The sequence below is a fragment of the Thermobia domestica genome, chromosome 11 (assembly GCF_964235325.1).
Source record: "Thermobia domestica chromosome 11, izTheDome1.hap1.1, whole genome shotgun sequence".
Lineage (NCBI taxonomy): Eukaryota > Metazoa > Arthropoda > Insecta > Zygentoma > Lepismatidae > Thermobia > Thermobia domestica.
Genome location: NC_137464.1, coordinates 86676876 through 86699483, shown reverse-complemented (window position 1 = coordinate 86699483; position 22608 = coordinate 86676876). Strand labels below are relative to the sequence as shown.

Genomic DNA, 22608 nt, shown 5'->3' with positions numbered 1-22608 from the left:
AATTCGTAATTTGTAAACAATTAGAGCTTTTAATTATGTACAATATTGACTTATTATATAGTGTACAGCACGCGAAAGACTTGGGAGCAAGAACTAGTGCATATAAAGTGATAATGGGTAAATGAAATGTCAACAACATAAATGTAAAGTATTTGTAATGCGTATATATTACAAATAATAGTATTCTATGGTATTCTAGCTTGTAATATATTAGATACTGCTTTGTTATGGTGTATGTGTGTAAACTTTAAACTTCCCATAGATGAAAATCTTCATAAAGTTAAGCTACAAGAATAAAGTTTGCAGCTTTTGTCCAACACAATTTTTGCTCGGACATTTCTATTAATGTTGTTAAATTCAAATACGAGTAGGTACTTAACCAAATAATGATAGTAGGATGTTGTTCATTTGGTTGGGAGTTTACGAGCTTTGTTGTCATACGATGCAGATTGTTTTAAAGTGATTAGAAGTGAGTGATATTGATCCGTAGAAAGCCGTAACTCGAACCGATTTATTATTCATTACATAAGAATACCCAGGTAGTATGGCAAGAGTGTGCACCTGATAACTCCATCCTTTACAGTCAAGATCTAGTAACACATGAAAGAAATAATGACAGCGCTTAGATTTTCGACTGTATTTTATTGGAACGTTATTACTCAATTACTCTTTAATTTCTTCTTATTTCCATTTATACACCTCCATACAGTTCGAATCACAAAGTATAATAATGTTACAATCAATGTTAATAGTAGCAAAATGAACGCAATAACATCCAGTAGAAAGTATTGGTACCACGAAAGATCCAATGCGGCGACTTGCAAGTGCTTAGCACCATTGTGTCTGATCACATATTCTGTCCAAAACACGGCCCGATCCAAAGGGCTACTAGGTTGGTCTCTGAATATAGTTGACAACCTTGCAACATGCTCTTTGCACCTGAAAGAACGAAAAAGAAAGAGTATTATCTTTTATCATTAGGAGTGGAATAATTACTTAAATCACAACTACCAAGAACAATACTCCATGAATGTCTGAGTTACAAGACCACACATACAGAGGGCCGTTCATGAAACCAAGCAAAGAAACAAAAAAACTTTTAACATCTCACAGTGAAAGAGGAGAAAAATAGCAGTCTGCTCAGACTGAATAAAATCGTAGTGCAAAATAATCCCTGTGAATTTATTAAACTCACATTTCCGTCAAGATGTCTCCACGTAGAACTTATATAAAATGTTTGCAGAGGTTTGTAAGTAACACGAACCAGACGAAAAGACTCCAAATGCACTTCCATAAAAATTTTCAACGTAACTTGTGAAATTAAAAAAGAAATCACGTACTTTGGAAAAACGACGCTCGAGCACCGTAAAGGGGCGAATACAAATAAAATAAAATTGAGGACGCCAAAATAATGACAAATGAGAGAAAAAGAATGAAATCAAAAACACAGTTAGAGGCGTGTCCTAAACACTCGGCGAGTTGAGAATTCAAAATTCCCAAACGTGAAGCCGAAGTGAATCGCGAGCACTTAGTCATACACGAGATTTAAAAAAAAACACAAAACTCCAACTCATACAACACGTTAATTAACAGAAATCATGAGTGACTAAGTTAGAAAACAGCCCAGTGGACGGTGTTCGGTGATACTAAAGTATAAACATTTATACGTAGATTTTCTTCAAGTAAACACTTTAAACTCCGAAATACATTAAAATATTTACGTACATTTTGTGGGAGTGATACATTTTCGCGCATATACATATATTTACAAACACTCCAAACAACAAGTGTCAACAAATTTGTTTAACTAAAATTAATAAGGAGTCAGGAAAAGAAACTAAAAAGTTACTTGCACGTTTCCAAAATGCACTTTGACTAGCCTTAAGAACACACGATTAGCTTGCATTACCATGAACACTTCTTAAAAACACTTAATAAAAATATACCGTACAACACTACACCCGCGATAAAAAAAAAAAAAAAAAGTGTTGTTGGTGCAGTGTGATGATTTGAAAGTGCTCGTGTAGAAAGTGCATATCAAGAGAAGGATTGACGGAAGCCCTGTTTCAGTGAAGAAGGATAGACCAGAGCGTCGCCGCTCGCAGATTTCAAGCGAAACACAGAAAAACTCCGATCAGAGAAGCCAGGATGCAGGACATTTGTCTCGCAGGCACGAAATAAGGAAACGTGAGGATCTCTGTGTATGTGTGGTCAGCGCAGTGGCAACAACGAAAGGTAGGATCCACCTAAATTATCTCTTGGTGTTGAAAGGCTGATTTTCAGCATTGAATAAAGATGCAAGACGTTCGCTGTACAAAAATTAAAGCCAAAAAAGGTTATTTCATGGAAAATAGGTGCTCTATTTCAAACTTTAGCTATCAAAGACTAGAATTTTTACCTTAAAGTTGGTTTACATTGAATTATAGAGACATTTTAGCAATTTTATTTACATGTTTATGTAATATTAATGACCGCGAAGTTTTCATTAAAGACATATTAATTCCTGTAATTTTTCTTGTTGTTAGCTATAATTGATAATTGTTGATAAAAAAAATAAACTAAATGTAAACAAAATATCATAAACTTTTAGTAGCTCGAATAGCAATATTTTTGATAAAAGGAGGCAATCTAAGTACTTAAATTAAAAATGTTTGACTTTGCGTGGAGTGAAAGTGTGTCATTTATACTATTGACAGGCACTCTTTGGATGTAAAATTATTAAAAACAGAGTTCATATCTAATTTATTTTCTAAAAGTGGATTCAGTGTATTGCTTTAAATAGTATAAAACAGCTATGTTTATAAGTTATTCACATAGGAGTTGGTAACCTAATTGATATGCTAATAAAGTCTTACTGAAGAATCTGTAGTAATGTTCAAATAAAAGCATTTAACGCATGGGGCTTAAAAGCTAATTAGTGATTTTAAAACACAAGTAATCTCACAAGCAGTCATTTGTTTATGTCGGAGGTACGGAATCCGTCAATAAGACGAAACAGACATTATATTCTGTCCTAAAGAATACGTATTAACTAGCAACCATAAAGTAGGGTAAGCAAAGCCGGATTCAACGTATCATTCTGAACTTCTCAACAATAAAGATATCAAAAGTCTATGCGCATAAATTACCCTAATAACGACAAAATACGACAATATACAGATACTACCATTGCACGTAAGGAAAACCATGAAAAATATACACATTTATCTAAAAATTCTTTTAACAGACGTCTTTGCATTTAATATAAATATTTGAGTATCAATTGTCTTCTATGTATGAATGACTATATTTATTGTTTATCTATCTATCTATCTATCTATCTATCTATCTATCTATCTATATCTATATATATATCCATATCTATACATACACACACACATATATATATATATATATATATATATATATATATATATATATATATATATATATATATATATATATATATATATATATATATATATTTGGTCTAGGAATTAATTCGTGCGGGTGGACAAGAGATGGCGCAACGAACGGAGCGTCCAACAGTTCCGTGTATCCACACATGTGTTGCAAACCCCTGTCATCGCGTATCGTTCGTAGTATAGGGCAGTGGATTAAAGCGTCAACAACACCAGTTTGTAGTTAAGTGAACATGGTGCAATTTGTGCCTGATAAAGTGTTTTTGCGGGGTGTCCTGCTGCATTACTTTAACATGCAGAAAAGTGCGACTGAAAGTCATCGTATTTTGGTGGAAGTGTATGGTGACCATGCTCTAGCTGAGCGAACGTGTCAGAAGTGGTTTGCACGGTTTAGAAGTGGTGATTTCGGCTTGGCAGACCAAGAGCGAGCTGGACAGCCAAAAAACTTTCAAGACGAAGAATTGACAGCATTGCTCGAGCAGGATTCGTGTCAAACGCAGGAACAACTTGCAGCAGCATTAGGCGTTGATCAAACAACAGTCTCCAAACGCTTGAAAGCCATAGGAATGATTCAAAAGATGTCACATTGGGTTCCACATGAATTGAAAGACAGAGACGTTGAAAGACGAAAAACCATTTGCGAATTGCTGCTTCAACGACAGAGCAGAAAGGGGTTTCTGCATCGAATTATTACGGGTGATGAGAAGTGGATCCATTACGAGAACCCTAAACGATAAAAGGCCTGGGTGAAACCAGGTGAACCAGGTCCATCACAACCAAAACGAGATATTCACTGTGCAAAGGTTATGCTGTGCATATGGTGGGATATGAAAGGTGTGGTGTACTATGAGCTGCTGCAACCGGGTGAAACTATGAATGGAGAACGTTATCGACGACAATTAATGCGTTTGAAGCAAGCTCTGGCCAGAACACGACCAGAATGGGAGAACAGACATGATAAACTTATTGTTCAACATGATAACGCTCGCCCACATGTCGCAAAACCGGTCAAAACCTATTTAGAAAATGTCGGATGGGAAGCTTTACCCCACCCGCCGTATTCACCAGACGTTGCTCCTTCGGACTACTACTTGTTCGATTGCATGAACAACGATTTGATTGGACAGAGGTTTACTTCTTCAGAAGATATCGAAACATGGGTCTCTGACTGGATCGCTTCCAAGGATGAGGACTTCTTTCGCCACGGAATCCGTACATTGCCTGACAGATGGGCGAAAGTGGTGGCTAGCGATGGACAATATTTTTCTTAAGGTATTTATGTATTTTGTGTTTGTACTACAGCTTCAATGTGTGCGTACCAACCGCACGAATTAATTTCTAGACCAAATATATATATATATATATATATATATATATATATATATATATATATATATATATATATATATATATATATATATATATATATATATTTGTGTCTTGGTATATTTCCATATTCGCTATATGTTTATATATTTTATGCATAGTTAAGTAACAACACTACTCGCATTGATACATCTATGTATAATGTATTCTTGTTTATGTTAACATTACATTTCACATATGGTGTAATTATCTCCCAATCACAGTTAAGGTTATAAACGATTAAAAACCATAGGCCTACTTATTTTCATTAGGTCAACCATTTTTATTTCAAAATTTCTCACTAAATCCCCAATGAAAACCATGATTTATATCACCTTACCCCACGTATTCTAGATTACTCCACTTATTTTCTAAATTTCACTCAACCAAAATCACATGTATTTAAATTCAGATTCTATAAAACTGTACCATTTTTAAATTCTTAATTTTTGAAAATGCCATTAATCATAAAGCATCAGTTCATCAACGTTAAACTTCGTTTATCATCCAATATCAAGTAAATAGGTATTGTTCAATATAAGGTTGTAGATTAACCATTTGTGTATTATACAAGATTACGAGAGTTCATTATGTTAGAATGAAGAATCATAAAATTCACTTAGGACCGGTCATGAAAAATAATTCCATTACTTTGTTTATGTATGTCATATTACTTATAAGAATTCATTCAAGCTATAGGTCAAGAAAGAAAACAAAAATGAAATTTACTTAATTTAATTTTGGTGCTAAGGAATTATGCTTTATTTCTCTTCTTTGTTATCATAAATTACAGATTATCGTTAGTTAGTTATTAGTGTTAATTATCGTCATACTTGATGTTTTAAACTTTTTTTTTTGTTTTTTTACTCATTAAAGCTTTTATTATATTGTTAACCCAAATTTGTGAGCTTTTTCTTTTATAAACAAATTGCATCCCTGATAGAGATGCAAAAAAGCCGGCTTTTTTGAATCGATGGTTTTTTTCACATAAAAAGCCGGCTTTTTTGGGAAAAAAACGAGAATTTTGGAAATTTTGGCTTTTTTCAACTTCATGATTTTTCTATCTAAATAGCTTTCTTATAGTATATTCTATAGTTAGATAAAAATTCCATGACCTGAATGTGATATTTCGCTCTGAAATTCACCATCAAGATGGATGGAGCACATGTTTTACGAATTAAAGCTAACATGAAGAATGTAGTATTTGAGGGTAATTTTAGAGGCTATTTAACTATTTTAACTTTTGAGTTATCGACATCTTTTTTCTTCTCTAGTTTGTCATCCGTGTTTCATTTCTAAGAGCTTTTAGTACTCTAGCTTCTAGCGCAAAAGTTAAACTTGCCCGTTTTTCTATTTATCCGTCAAAGCGTACGTTTTTCAATATATCCGTCAAACCGTACTTCCACATTTCTGTTATACTGTAGCTGTGAAGTGATTTAGCAATAATTTTCCGGACACAACCTTGAATACCAATTTATACAAATAATCAGTAGCGGATTTAGAAAAGTACTTTAGGAGGGTTTTTTCTGATTGTTTCGTTTCCTAAAAAGTCCTAATTTTATTTGGGAAGTGCTTGAAGTTTATGAGACAGGCATAACTAATATTTCGTTTCGTTTATATGTTTAGCAATAATCTTCCGGATACAACTTTAAAAATCATTTTATACTGATAATCAGTGGCGGATTTACAAAAGTATTTTGGGAAGGGTTTCTTACTAATGTTTAGTTTTTTTAAACATTCGTAATTTTTATTTGACGGGAGCTTAAAGTTTATGAGTAAAGGCATAAATAATAGATATTTCGTTTGTTGCAGACAATCCGTAACTTTGGGGAACGGGCTTCAGTCCGAAAGACCGCCCCCCTAACCTTCGCAAAACCGTCACTGCTGGTAATTAGTAATAATAACGATTTAAAAACAATAAGAAAGGAACTCGCCCAACTCACAGTACACGCACTATTTCTACATTCACAGATGGAATGAAGAAAAGCTTTGTCAGAATGGTCGAATGCTGGTTGAATCCCGGACTTCCCGATAGAAGCGCAAAAGCTAATCACTCAGTCATGTTTGTTGTGCAGTTGTATTTAGCTTAACTTAAATATATTCCGTAGTCTTTTTTTGGGGGGGGGAGTTCCGTAATGATATGTTGAATCCCTCTTGTTAAAAATTCAGAAAACTTGAGGATTGGGTAAACTGTGATGGTGGTTCTATAAAACTTAACTGTAGAATTTCAAGAATATACAGAACCAAAAGCTCTAGATGTGCAGCCTTTAAGTGTATCATATAAATCTAAGTATTTCTCTTATGTTTTATTTTAATTTTATTTTGTTTCAAAAAGAGGGTATGGAATATTTTGAAGTAAAAATACTACATACTATTTTGCTAGTTATTTGTGTATTCTTTAAAAAGAAGTGTTTACTTTTAGGGTTGGCTGATTTACACCAACTTTTTTTTTTAATAACTGGTTTAAACCACAAAAATAAAAAGAATGAAAAATGCGAGTCGTGTGAACTTCATGTTAACGTTTCCAGATATCGAACTACCTGCAATAGTTTTATTTCCCTTTCACCTTTTAATCAAGGTGTCCCATGTTCAATTCTCGGTCGAACCACAATCCTTCTTTCATGCGTAACGCAAGTAGCGGTTCGGATGTCAGTTTAAGCGAAAGTCTTGTCCTTGATAACCTCGGTATTTCGTAAGGATGTTAAGCCTAAATATACGAAACAAACCAAATTGTATATTTCTACATGCCTAAATGCGTGTTGTTTTATAAAGAAGCCAATATTGCTTAAATATATTGATAGAAATTGGCAAAATTTATCGATTGCCTACGTAGCTTCCAACATTAGCTTGGATTGGACTTTCAATGATATCTACGTACCGGTACTAAATTTGTAATTTAATACCTCAGTTTTAGCGTACTGATTATGGTACGTTGACCTTTAAATTTTACATGCAAAGCAATAACAGGATTTTCCCGTTATTGTCTTACATTTCAAGTAATGACGGGATTTTCCCAATGGCTAGGGCGGGAGATTCTCAACTTAAGAAATTTACTGACCGCACTTCTTTAAGCTTATGGGAGTTCTTCCGGCATAACCCCGCTGTTGCATAATAACATCAAGGCGAAACAAACTTAGGCTATTTCTGTGAATATGTAATATAAATACATAAAGCAAAAAATCTAAGTCAAAAAAGCCTGGTTTAAACATCCCCCAAAAAACGGGTTTTTGGCATTTTCAAAAACAACCACGGTTCTTGCCAACTCTGCTTACTTTTGTATATAGGAGGTTAAAAAATTCTTATTATATACATTGGTTAATCCTGTGGAATTCATAATGTAAATATGTTGAAGAAAAATTGTTTGAAATATTTTTTCGAAATTCATAGTTTACTTTCGATGTTTTATATTATTATCAGCATCAACCACTAATTAAATGATTTTTTGTGTTATAGAGAAGCGATACAAAGTCTGTTTTATCAATTTAAAGCAGTATTTTGAAAAAAGCCCAAAATTTCCGAAGCAAAAAAGCAAAGCAGAAAAAACCGATTTTTTTTTCCAAAAAAGCCGGTTTTTTTCCGAGCCCTTGCATCTCTAATCCCTGACCTCAAGAATAACTTTTGTTTTTCAAGGGTTTGTTAGGCTAAACTAATAGGGCAATGTAGGAAATTTTACAATTCTATCTACCATGAACAGAATTTAACTGATTTCTATGACTTTCAATCAAAATTTTAAATTCAAGATATTTGTTTATTTCTTGCAAACATTATTATTATTATTATTATTATTATTATTATTATTATTATTATTATTATTATTATTATTATTATTATTATTATTATTATTATTATTCTCCAATGTTCATGAAAAGTAAAAATCGGTCTAGTTCGTCCCTACAAACCAGAATTTAGAACAAAATTCTTTTTCAGCATTGCAGCATGCTGAAATACACGGATACAAATGCAAATAAAATAAATTTTCGTTTCTTTCACGGTTTAGGAGGATCTTATTTTCCTAAAGCCCTGGGATACCGCGGGGAGATAGGATCTCTATTACGTGAAATCAGTATTTAGTTTTATTTAAAAAAGACATTTTTAGAAGGTCGTGGTTTCAAAACCCAAACAAGTTACGGTACCCTTCAAAATCCAATACTTCTATGCCAAAACTACGTATATTTTAACGTCATATCCAAATCAAAAACAGTGGCGTATCAAGTCATAAACCATTTTAATTCAAAAAACGGAGACTTCAACGGTTGTGCACATGATATAAATTTTGTCAGCCGGAACACTAACCCATTAACAGCAACACAATATTTCTAAGGGGCAACACATATGATTACTTTAGGGCAAAAGCCCGTCAAGTCAAAACAGTGAAAGTGTAAAGGATATAGCTTCACAAGGGTTTCTCTTCGTCCGATTTTCTTCAAAATAAATAGACACGTATTTTTTGTTTCTTTCAGAAAATAGGTTAAGGGGGCAAAGGGTCTTCATAGTGACACAGATGGTCCTAACAGTGAAGCACATACTGCTAGCAATGAGACGCATACCACCTGTAACTTAAATCTTTGTTGCACCATATTGTTTACCAGTAACATCTACACATTTCAATCTTTAATTTTCTTTTACATATACATTTTTAATGTTACAATTCCTATTATGTTACATTCCTACAATTACAATGACATTATGCAGATTTTGTAGATGAACATGTTGAAATTTGAACGAATTAATCTTTATTATGTAGTAATTTACTAGTGTTAATTAGCCGCTTCGCTGGGTTGAAATAAAAACTTTAAATGCACAGCTCCTTATGTCATGCATTTATTAAAAATTAGTGGTAAAAGTTAAATATTAGCTACTATTCTGTGCTGAATTTGGATTTAAACAGCATCGGAAGTGTGCCTCTTCACCTCAGCGACCGAAAACTATGGATTCGACATAAATATTGATCATTTTGGATCAGTTTCATGCATCTCACCTCCCGCAAGTTGCGGTAATAAATTTGGATTTAGATGGCATCAGAAGTGTCATTGATCATCTCAGCGACCTCGAAAACTATGGATTCGACACTAATATCGGTCAATTTCGGTCATTTTTAAATATCTCTCCCTCCCCTATGTTGTACCGTCAAAGCAAAATGATAAAAACACTCTCAGGTCCGAACCTCATCAATGTTGAAAATTTGATCGAGATGGATCTCGTAGTTTAAGAGTAATTAAGTTTTTTTTTTATTTTTTGTATCTTCTCCCCCTCTCCCTCCGCTACGTTGTACTGTCAAAGTGAAATGACAAAAACACTTCCAGGCTCAAACATCATCTATGTTAAAAATTGGATCGAGATCGGTCGAATTGTTCAAGCGTTGAGAATTCGCAAACGTAGTCACTTCCATTTTTATGTATTTTTCTATATCTTCCCCTCCCTTCGTCTAAGTTGCACCGTCAAAGTGAAATGATAAAAGTCATCCCAACCCGCCCCCATCTATGTTGAAAATTTGATCAAGATCGGTCGGATGGTTCATGAGGTTCAAAGTCACAAACTCAGTCACTTTCTATTATCTATCTATCTATCTATCTATCTATCTATCTATCTATCTATCTATCTATCTATATATATATATATATATCTATCTATCTATCTATCTATCTATCTATCTATATATATATATATATATATATATATATATATATATATATATATATATATATATATATATATATATATATATATATATATATATATATATATATATATAAATTCCATAGTCTGAATCATACCCATTCTATCTGAGTTCATAATAAATCCAACGTTTTCAATATCCAGGTTTCGCTTGCAATGACATGCAAACATAATTGGCAGAGTCTAGTAGTGACACTTACCTATGACCTTCCAACATACGATTCAAAGTAGTCAGTAGCCGTTCTTTGGTTAGAGTATCAAAGCTAAGTTTTTCACCAAGTCCATTAGCAACTGCTTTATTCATATTTAGATCCTGATCAGCGAAGATAGGAATGCCCAACACACATACTCCATTGTATACAGCTTCTTGAAGGCTCAGAAGACCTCCATGAGTCATAAATAGTTTCAAATTTGGGTGGCCTGTAAAAGAATGATTGAACAAAGATGCGAGATATTAGTTTATTTTTTTCAGTGCTGTAAACGTTATGCACCAGTTTTATTTGTACTTAAAAGAAAAGCAAAAAACAAAAGATAGATTACTAGTAAGACTATTCATGGCTTTGGATTGATTATTTTAACAAAAGAGACACTGACCAAAGCTTAAAACCCATTTTATTTTAAATTATAATTTGTTAATTATAATTTAAATTATAATTTAAAATAAAATGGGTTTTAAGCTTTGGTCAGTGTCTCTTTTGTTAAAATAGATTCCTACTTCACTATTTTCAGATTTTGTAGCACTGTGGCATTAGAGTTCGGTGTTATTTTTTTTTCTATAGGAATTAGGTAACCTTAAAAATATTTTTAATATAATAATAATAATAATAATAATAATAATAATAATAATAATAATAATAATAATAATAATAATAATAATAATAATAATAATAATAATAACACATTGGAAAGCTAGGCGTTTCCAGCCTTGAAGTTAATTCGTTGGGTTAGTTAGTTGGAGTTTAGCGTCCCTTTTCAGCACCAACGCAAAATGAGACGTGGACTTACAGTTTATGGTGGAGTCCAAAACACCTTCATGTATTCAAATTTGAAGGCTCTCCTATGGAAAATCGAACTGATTATATCAGTAAATCAAAAAAAGTGTATTAGTACCTTCAGGACAGTGAAACTCTTAATAATTTATGTGGCCCTTTTGCTAATTGCGATTCTTTCGTAGAAAACATATGTGAAACATAAGTGTCCCCTAAAACGACAAATCTGTGTCCACTGATCTATAAAGTAAAATAATATGCACAACCTTCGAATGCAAATGAAGTATTGAATAATGTTTTTTGGTGACTAAAGTTAATCTAGCGAAACAAATGCGCCATCACGTAAAGCTATCTCAAAATCAAAGAAGTTACACTTTGGAACATCAGATAACTTTGGATGACATTTTCAGATGACGATATAATGCCCAGTACACCAGAGGCTAGTGATGTGGCATGCATGTTTTGTGAGAGTTTCTATTCGCATCTCAACAGTGAAGGGGAATAGATTCAGTGTCTATCTTGTGAAGCATTGAGACACACCAACTGTACCTATGAGAAAAGATACCTGCAATTGCTGCAGGTAGACCAATGTAATCAGACTGCATAGCTTATTTTTCAGTTACTTAATTTTTCCTACGTTTCATGTCGTTAATCCTTGTCTAACATTTATTTGTGACTAGCAGCGTTCACCCCGCTTCGCTGCGGTCACCCCGGAACGCAATAAACTTTGTTACTTAGATAATTTTTACTTTTTCGCTTTCAAGTGATATGATAAAAACCATAGAAGATTGCAGTAAATGTTAACATTATATCGCCTGTCATTTATGTTAACCCGCCCCGCTTCGCTGCGGTCACCCCGGAAGTTTTCGCTTTCAAGTGATATGATAAAAACCATAGTAGATTGCAGTAAATGTTAACATTATATCGCCTGTCATTTATGTTAACCCGCCGAGTGACACGGTCATGCGGGTTGCATATAAATACGTTTATTTTTACCTATGATGAACTAACAAAGGATTTGTACGTTATGGACACTTGAATGGTCAATTATCTCAAGACACTGGTAATTAAAAATTAAAGTGATATGATAAAAACCATCTAGGGTCCAAATCCTAATAACCCCCCAAAAATAAAAGAAATTGGTTCAGCCGTATTAGCGTGATGAGGTAACAAAGGATTTGTGCGTTCTCTTTTATATATATAGATAGATTTTCGAACTAAGTACGTAGACAAATATTGCTGACCAATAGTGTTACCCCGAGACAAGACGAGACAGGATTTTCTTGATCCGATACATGATAGAACAAGGTCTATCAATAGACAAACACACACTTTTCGGGACGAGAAAGCACTTTAAGACAACGTTTGGAGACGAGGCAGCCTCAAATCGCATCTCGTGGGCAACATTGCCTACTACTTCCATTCCACAAGTAGGCCTATTAGACCAACTATTCACGGACACATGCAAGATTATAGATAAGATTGTAGAATACTTAATGAAATGCTTCAAATGATTATGTTCAGTGCTTTATTTTTGTGATAATATCCAGAAGTGCCTTAGGTATGTCTATTTTGGGGAATATTTTCTAAACAAACATGCTGTTCTTCAAACACAAACATATATATCTCTGCATGTCAATATATACTATATTTGATAAATTACTACTTTCGAGGGACGATATGAGACAAGAAAATATGTTTGATCGAATTTAACAAATTGAATTCGAAATTTTGAGCAGATTTAGACGTTTCAAGGCCCCTATATGGCGAAAAACGGATTTTTCAATGTCTATTCCGATGTAAAAAATGTTCACCCACCTAGATGGCAGACCGTTCAACGTATCAACACCAAATTTAAACCATAAGGTTTTTTTAATATAAGATTTTCTCGGGGCATTTTTGAATTTTCTTCCTATCCCTAAAAATAAGGGTAGATTACCGAAGGGTGAATATCAAAATTCGCTATTAGCTCGAAAAAGTTTCTAATGATTGTGTTCATATTTCATAAGTCACTGTTCTACTAACATTTCTATAATATTGAATAAGTCGTTTTCCTAGAAAAATCCAGAAGCAGTATTCAATTCTTTGGGGTCAGTTTTTTCCCCTACAATTTTCTCAAAAAAGGGTGATTTTGTTCATATTTCATACATAGATGTTTTATTAATAAACTAACAATATGTCGTAACTCATTTGTTCTGAAAAAAATCACAAGGGATAGTCTATTCTTTGGGATGGGTGTTTCTTGGACGATTTTCTCAACAAAATGACAGACGATTTTGTTCATATTTCATAAACAAAAATATGATTAATAACCATACAGTTCTGGTTAAGTCATTTCTCATGAATATGTCGACCAAGGGTAGTTTATTATTGAAGAAGAATAAATTTTTAGATTATTTTGTCTAAGAGACAGAATATTTTGTTTATATTTCATTACTAACAGTATAGTTTTATTGAAATCACTTGTCACGAAAATAGTTATTTGGATAGTTTCTTTTTTTCTTTATATTTTCTCAAATACGAATCATGCGATTTTGTTAATATCTTGTAAACAAATATTTCATAAATAACTCTAATGATAGTCATTTGTCGTTAAAACGTCCACAAACTATAGTTTTTTCTGGGGCGGAGTTTTCCTTGAACAGTTTTCTGAAGACAAAATTTTGTTCGTATTTCATAAATAAATGCTTCAATAATAACTGAAGCATAACGTGATTGATTTAATAAATTAGAACGAGAAAGCCTAATGCGGTGGTCCTTACCTTTTATTATGTATTTTGGCAGTGTAAAGACTCTAGTTTATAAAAATGCAGTTATATTTTGGTTGTGGACCTTCAGAACCAATTTATGGACCAAAATAGTTCATCGATGTTGGTACTTCTTCTCTTTGTTTATTCGGCATGACTAAGCTTCTCAGAATTAATGTATTAACTGTACTTAACAGGTGACTAATAAGCCATGTTACTAATAATGGAGTGGCTACTGCTCGAAAGTTTCTTGTTGAAAACCTGTAATAGTAATTTTTAAAAATAGTGTGGCAGTAAGTCCTTTTTGACCTAGAGATAAAATCAAACCCTACACTGGAGTTACAGAAAAGCTATTGAATGATACGAAAACAAATAAATCAATTTTTGCTTTGGCAACAGTTCTTTCTTGTTCTTACTTACCCAAAATATCTTGCTGAGGTAGCCATTTTTTCACCATAATGTTTTTAGGTTGACCTGGCAGCTCGTCAGATTCCCATTTCCAAAGTACTCTTTGCTTCAATTCGCCAAATACTTCCAGAAATATTTTCATTTTCTCTGGAGGCATTTGATCACTTCTTATATAAGATCCCAAGCTGAAGAAAATTGCACCATCTTTTGCTTCATCCAGGAATTTCTGTAAATCCTTCATTTACGAAAGAAAAATAAATAAAATGAAATAAAGAAAGAAAAAGGAAAGCATATTACAAATTTCAATATTAACTCAAACAGCAAGCTCGTTTATACGCCGCCATGGACCGTAAGTACAGTACCGAACTAGCCCAAGAGGCAGTGTGACAAGAGCATTATTTAATGCAGAGGAAGCCACTCCATCAGTATTTTCAGCCAGTTTTTAGTTGCAGTGGCGATGAGTGCTCAACACCGTCTGATACGTTAATTGCTATTGCATGAGTTCGAACTAGAGACTAACACTGCTGCGACGACTTAAACATTTGTCGTGCGAAAGAAAACATAACAAAAAATATAGTTACTTGATATCATGGAACTGATACCACACCGGGCATATAGCGTTTACTTAGTTCCTTCGTATTACTGACTGTTTCCGTCCATGAATATTTCCTGAAGTCATGATGCTTCAGCAACCAGCAGGACTGATTTCTTTGCTTCTAAGAGCAAAGCATGATATCAACGTGGAATCGAGGAACTGGAAGGAAGAATGCTGCAGACAGCCCAAATGTAGGTATTATACTTTGAATGTTAACCTATTTTCATTGCATTACAACAAAAGCATGAATGTTGTGCACTAAAATAGTGCAAGATTTACGACTTAAGCTTGTATATCAGAAGAAATACAATTTTAAAACAAAACAATTAAACATCATATAATACTTTCATCTCGAAGATTGTTGTAGGCCTGTAAGCCTATATTATTATATAGAAGTGAAATATTCGCAATGTAAGTATTATATGAACACTGTTCAGAAATCAACTTCAGATCGTCAGGTGAATGAATACAAATAAGTTACATGAGCTCTTTGCAACATTAGAACACATAGTGCAATGTTGTCAATTATAGAGTTTTCTAGGGCTATTAGACATGTGAAAATGTTGACTTCCGGCGCGGCGTTTCGAATGCAGGCATTTCATTCGTCTACAGGCGTTGTGAAGATATCGGAGACATGTGGGCATAGTAGCCATGTCTAGGAAAGTCGTAGACAAAAGAACTTTTATTGCTTAATTGTTTTATTACCTAACGACTTTTGATGTCAATATGGCCGTGCCGTCCTTGGGGAGGCTGCCCCGGCCTTGGGGCAGGTTTCTGGGGGAAGTGGTTTTATTAGTTGTGCAATAGAAGTTGTTTGGAAAAGTGGAATGACCTCTTTTCTTGTTGAGACATGCTCCTATACGATTCTTGAATCGAAATTTTAAAAATTATAATTAAATTAAAATTAAAACTACGATTTAGATAATTAGAACATCAGTATACGGCTTTGAACGCGGTTCCTAGCTTTAAACATGATCCTATACGTTTATTGAATTGAAATTTTAACAATTATAATCAAATTAAAATTAAAACTACGATTTAGATAATTAGCACTTCAGGATACGGCTTTGACCGCGGTTCCTAGCTTCAAACATGATCCAACACGTTTCTTGAATCGAAATTTTAAAATTATAATCAAATTAAAATTAAAACTATGATTTAGATAATTAGAACTTCAGTATATGGATTAAAACGCGGTCCCTATCTCCCACAAGCTTTTTCCCCATTAATTTAATTATGATTTGACTTGTAAAGCTCGTAACTAATTGAACACTCTTATTTGAACTAGAAAATTATGAATAATGAATATGATTACACCCTTTAAGCTCCTATGTTTAGCAATGGTTTTTAATGGTGCTTTGTTTTACTACGTAAAGTATTAAGATGGAAAAAGGAAAGAGAAGGGGAGGAATATTTATTTATTTTCATTTATTTTTTATTGCGTGCTTGGTTCTTAAAATGACAGACTTAACTTTGCTATTTTTCGGCGCTGCTCAGTACAAAATTCGCAGATACGCAGACTGATGTGTTCTTTCTCCAACTTCCATTGCAATACTGAGGGTTGAAGAATGAAGTTCAGTTTCTCACACCCTATGCAAACAACCTTGCGATATGATTGGCCAGGAAAGACCAGTTTGTTCCGCCTCCAATGTTTAACCAAGGGGAGATAGATACCTGCCAATCATTACATCTAGTTTTGAGTGAGTGGGGAAATTCCACCCCCCTTCCTCTGCCTCATCAAGTTCAGAGTTTCTTGTGTGAACATGGTCATACCCTCTCTCCCCACCCCGCGACAACTGACATACATTCCTTGTCACAAAGGTTGTTTACTTCTTTTTCCTCAAACCACTTTTAGTGGTTGGTTCCGGGAGCAACCTTCCCCCATCCATTACGCTGTTCGGACGAACAAACAAGGTGGTGGTTGCCAGACTTTGGCCTTGGATTGAATGACCATAACCTGATGAATAAACGGATGTCCTTCATATTGAGTTTGCAAAACAACACACAAAAAACCTGTAGAATGGTTTCTGTGTATTGACACATAAAATAATTGTGCTGTTGTTTTCGGCAAAAAAATACAAGTTATTGAAACAGATGTTGAAAATGATAACTATATAGTTTCACTGAATAAAGCCGACATTTAAAATTTAGGAACATTGCCGCTTGAGCCCAGCTTAACGAATTTTATTTCTTTATTGCTTGGTAAACAACTATATGACGTGAAAAATACGACAATTTGACGCCTTCAACACACGAATTCAGACATACTGGCGATTTTTTTCAAACTTTAGGCATTGTGTGAAAATTCCATGGTATTACTTTACGATATGTATTAACCATTTACCTCTATAGAAAAAGAAAGAAAGAAATATTTCCTTCGATTCGGGAAGATACCGACAAACGAAATACCCCAATTCTTTTCTTCTTCTTTGTAGAGTGACGCAATGCTGTATTACAAGGCAAATTCATTTACTTTATTTTTTTCTCCCCCTATTCCATTCCCCTTATGTTAATAAATAAATAAAAAATTATATTATATAAATGCAGTACACATTCCCTGTATTGACAATCTTTCTTGCGAGGACCTTTGCGTTTGTTTCTTTAAAGTGTTTTTTCTGGATTTTTTGTGTGTCTTGTTCAAAGAAGATATCATATTCAAGTAAGTTTTATATTATTATAATTGATTAGATATATTTGCATAAGTATCGAATGGTGGGACTCCCCTTAGAAAATTGACACATATTGTTTTTTCTTATGAAAATAATTAACACAGTGTAGAAACGAACTAAGCGTTTTGCCAATATGTTTCAACTTGCGGGGGACCATAGCGCCCCAAACCGGGGAACCGCGTCTGACTTATAACACCTTCCGTGTTTGCCAAAATCGGGGGAACCATACATGGGTCATAGCGCCCACCGTGTTTACCAAAATCGGGGGAACTACGCATGGGGCATAACACCTTCCGTGTTTACCAAAATCGGGGGAACTACGCATGGGCCATAACGCCCACCGTGTTTGCCGACACCGGGAAAAGCTAGCTTCCTGAACGGGCTGGCCCGCTCCCACGAAGGAACGAAATATTTGCTTTTTAAAAGAGATTAGTTGACGGTGTTAGCGCCCCATGATTTGTTTTACGAATAATTAAACTTTTGTTTGAAGACTATGTTTGTGTTTCGATTTCGTTTCGGTTGCGTTTTTTTGGACAACTTAACCAAAGGAAAGAGTGAAGGAAGGAACTAGCATTATTATTATAGTTAAGAATATGTGGGGGAACTTTACACGAGAAAATATCTTGGCAGTGTTAATCTTTTTAGAGAGAAATGCGTGGTGACATTCCTTAAGAACCGTCAATGACGCACGGACTTATAGTTTACTGCAGAATTTTTGGAGTTTTTAGAAATGCGTGGTGACGTCCGTTAAGAACTGTCAATGATTGACGTACTTATAGTTTATTGCAGAATTTTTGGCGTTTTTAGAAATGCGTGGTGACGTCCCTTAAGAACCGTCAATGATGGACGTACTTATAGTTTATTGCAGAACTTTTGGCGTTTTTAGAAATGCGTGGTGACGTCCCTTAAGAACCGTCAATGAGATACTTTATAGTTTAATACATAATAGTTGATATTTTAGAAATGTTTGGCAATGTGCCTTAAGACCCGCCAGTGATGGACTTTACGGCAAAAATCAAGTGTGCAATTTCTTTGAATCTTTATAACTGAAATTGTGATTAAACAGAATTGCGTACTATCCAATATTTTGATTGTAGATATTACAATGTTTAAATATATTGTAGGTTTTATATAAATACGTTGTGTTTGAATGATTTGTCGAGAATCTGTATTCATATTGGGAAGTCTTTTCGGAAAATAAGCAATTTACACATAAAGAACACTTTTAGAACAGATACATATTCAATATTTACTACAGATAATGTTCAAAATATATTGTTTAGTGTAAAATAATTAAGTTCAACAGAAAAAGATAGACTTTTGTCTTGCTTGTATGACAAGAAGATTTTAAAAGATTCCCTAATATTTAGAAAATCAGTCAGTATTAAGTGTTTTATAGTGAAAAAATGTACTTATATAAAGAGTTCTCAATTGTAGTGGATGCACTTTTTACGTAAATGTGTAGACTTTTCTTTAAATGTATGGCACTTTTCCACAGTTAGACTCGAAAGAAAAGAACTACGTTTATTTATTCATTTTGGATCATAGAACTGTACGACGGACTTTCCCCTTTAAATACGTGTTAGAATAGCTTGTCCGTCACGAAACGTAGTGAATACTCAAATGGTTCTTTTTCCAAGACATGACGAATAAAAGAATGTAATTAAGTGAGAGAAATTTAAGGTAGATGTTCTTTATTTCTGAATAAGTGTTGGGAATATATTTGAAAAATGTAAGAAATATGAAGTTGCGTATTTTAAACATGTGTTGCAGTATTCAGAATCTTAATCATATGGTAGTCACATGCTTTTTGTACATACTAACTCTATATTAAGCAAAGTAATGAGTGAGAAAAATAAATATTGGAACTACAGAAAAACTAAATGATTGCAACGTGCCTTGTAAAATGAAATACGAAATATCTTGTTAGGGGTGCAAAAAGAGAATCCAATGCAGTGTGAACGCTCTCTTTTGCATGGAGAAGAGGAGACTATACCCGTGTTTAAGACTGAATTCCCCCATAATTTTTCAATTAGTGAACGCTCTCTTTTGCGTGGAGAAGAAGAGACTATGCCCGTGTTTAAGAGTAATGCCTCCCATTACTGAACGTTACTTATTTTATACATGGATTTCGCAGTGAGAGATGGCGGTTTTACACCGTCTTTTTGCTATTAGGATTTCAAAGTAAAGGTATGCAGCAATACTGGTAGAGGGATCATCCCCTGAAGTGTAGTGGTCCCTCACTGAAAGACTGGGCTTCATACCCCAGAAATGATGCGGTACCGCACCACATAACTAAATACTCGTTCTGTCACTGAAAGACTTGGGTTTATATTTCTTATTTAACCCAATAGTTTTACTTATACGTGTTTGATCTTCAATACTTTCATAGAATATTATGACCAACAGAATATACAAGCATATGTATTTGAATGAAGTGAATATGTGCTATGGTTTATTGCACAATGAAAGCATATATACTATACTCACCTTAAAATATATAGAAATATACGAAACTCTGTCACACACGCGTCAGCAGTGCTAAACTTTCGACGCACAACTAATCTTTAATTATGACTTTTGCCGCTAGGTGTCACTAGTAGTTCTATTAAAATAGTATTAAATCACTAATGCTAATGTACTGGTTCTGAATTTTTTCTTGGAAATAATATTGATAGTATTAATATAAAAAAGTATAAGGAATAAGCAGACATAGTGTTTGTTAAGTTGGCATGACCCAGGATTGAACTACATACCCCCTAAACATATGAAGTGAACAACTTACCAGTTTTTAAATAAATAAATAATTTTGTATGAATTCCGTTTTATAGCATCAAAATTTTGCTTGTTATATTGTTGGAGTGGACTCATATAAGTTTTTTTTATCGGGATTGAGATATAGGATTTTACAAGTGCAAGAGTTTTTGCGGGCGAATTAGGTTTATCTTTTATACTTTGGTGAAAGATTGATTTGATTTTATATTTCCGATCTCTAAACATTTTAACCTGTGACGTTATTAGGGCAGACAACTCTCAGCGAGCACACTATTCGGGAAAAGAGGGAAATTAGGTATCACGCAAGGCATTTGTTTGGTGTAAATGAGAAAAAACATTATTCAGAATATCCTAAAAATTATATATATATATTTTTGAGTGAATGCCCCGCCGGTAATTGGACCAGAACCGTTTGCTTCGCATGCCTTTTCGGGTACGTCCGCATCGCGACACCTTTCTACCGGGAATCGGGCCCGGGACCGCTCACACTGAACGCAAAAGCAAAAGCGAGTACGCTACGCGTAACCACCCGCATTAAAGCCGAAAGCGTTAGCGATTATATTGTGAGGGAACACTAGTTCCCTCCTACCGGGAATTGAACCCTGGGGTGCTCGTACCGAATGCAAGAACGTTACCGATTACATTGTGAGGGAACACTAGATTTGATCTTAAGTTAACGACACGTTTAGCTTTGGGTCTTACACAGCACAGATAGTTTGCTTGTACAGATTTTTTGAGAATTCGAAAAATGTATAAAGTACTGTCCCAGAATCATACATAGCTCTTGCAAACTAAAGAATTTTTATAGGTTTTGTACGCTAAAGGAAACTGATTTTCGTACGTGGATAGAATAACAGAATTTTTATTTCTATTTCTATTAATTATAATTTGCACTATTTTGATGAAATTATGTTGTACTAATATTATTATGTTGTACTATTTTTTATTTTGCAGAAAAGATGGAGTCCCAACAGCAAGCTTCTACATCAGCGACGAAAATTCAGGATCAGAAGAAAGGGTCTGTAGGCAAGGTTACGAAACAGAGGACCAAAACATACAAATTATCAAAAAAAGATATAGGGGAGATATTTATTATATTTGAAAAAGATTGTAATAAAGAAAATGGGACAATTAAATTTGGTGCTGTATTAAAATATATAGCGCTTGAAGAACGGATGAAGAAATGAGATGAAAAATAAGTTGTATATATTTTGTAAATAAATCGTGTGTTGTTGGATGGGTGCTGGGAAATTTGTGTTTTCTTTTCTCTGAATTTTTAAAACCTTTCCAACTTTTTAACAGTGCTGAGGTATTTTGATAATAGTCTCAATAACTAATGTGTAATGAAAATTCATTTTATGCAAAACATATAAGGTTTCTTCTTCTTTTATATATACTTGAAATTAATGCAGATTCTATTTTGATGAATGGTTGAATTTTGAGTTAATTTTTTTCAGCAAGAAGTCTCTATTTTTTCAAAATTCTTAGAACATTCTTTGTAAGAATTTATCTGTTGTCACATGACCTATCTTCGGGAATCGAATCCTCGATGAGTGATATTAGAAAATGTTTTCGTACAAATAAAAATATTAAATGTCCAACACTGATGTACTATTCAGTTAGCCAAGACGATCATACTAACCACTTGGCCATGAAACAATTTTAGTTGGTAAATACATGATTTTTTTCAGTAGAAAACAAACTGTACACGGAACTATACTGTACAAACCTTGAAGATTTCAAAACAATTGAAAAGAGAGAAAGAGAATTGAAGTAGTATTTTCTTATTTGTAATTGCTTATTTGATTTTTCACCAGTAATATTTCTCTTTGTCTTGTGGTAAACTAATCAAAGTTTAAACTTGGTTAGGCTAAAGGAGACAGTATTTATGAGAAATGAACGATTTAATGTTGTTTCGTCTTGAAAAAGTGAGTGGAAAAGTCCAAGAAAGTTCACTACAAGTCTAACTGGTGGTACTACCAC

General features: G+C 33.8%; 1 protein-coding gene across 1 annotated transcript in view; it reads right to left on the bottom strand.

Annotated features, from left to right (window-relative positions):
- Window positions 1–622: 622 nt before the first annotated feature.
- Window positions 623–22608, bottom strand: part of LOC145664258 (UDP-glycosyltransferase UGT5-like) — a 49131-nt gene continuing 27145 nt past the window's right edge. The window contains exons 2-4 of the mRNA XM_081730764.1: window positions 14599–14821; window positions 10643–10862; window positions 623–939 (exon numbers count right to left, since the gene is read on the bottom strand). Coding sequence (XP_081586890.1) covers window positions 660–939; window positions 10643–10862; window positions 14599–14821 — 723 coding nt within the window. The 3' untranslated portion in view covers window positions 623–659. The remainder of the gene's footprint in view (window positions 940–10642; window positions 10863–14598; window positions 14822–22608) is intronic.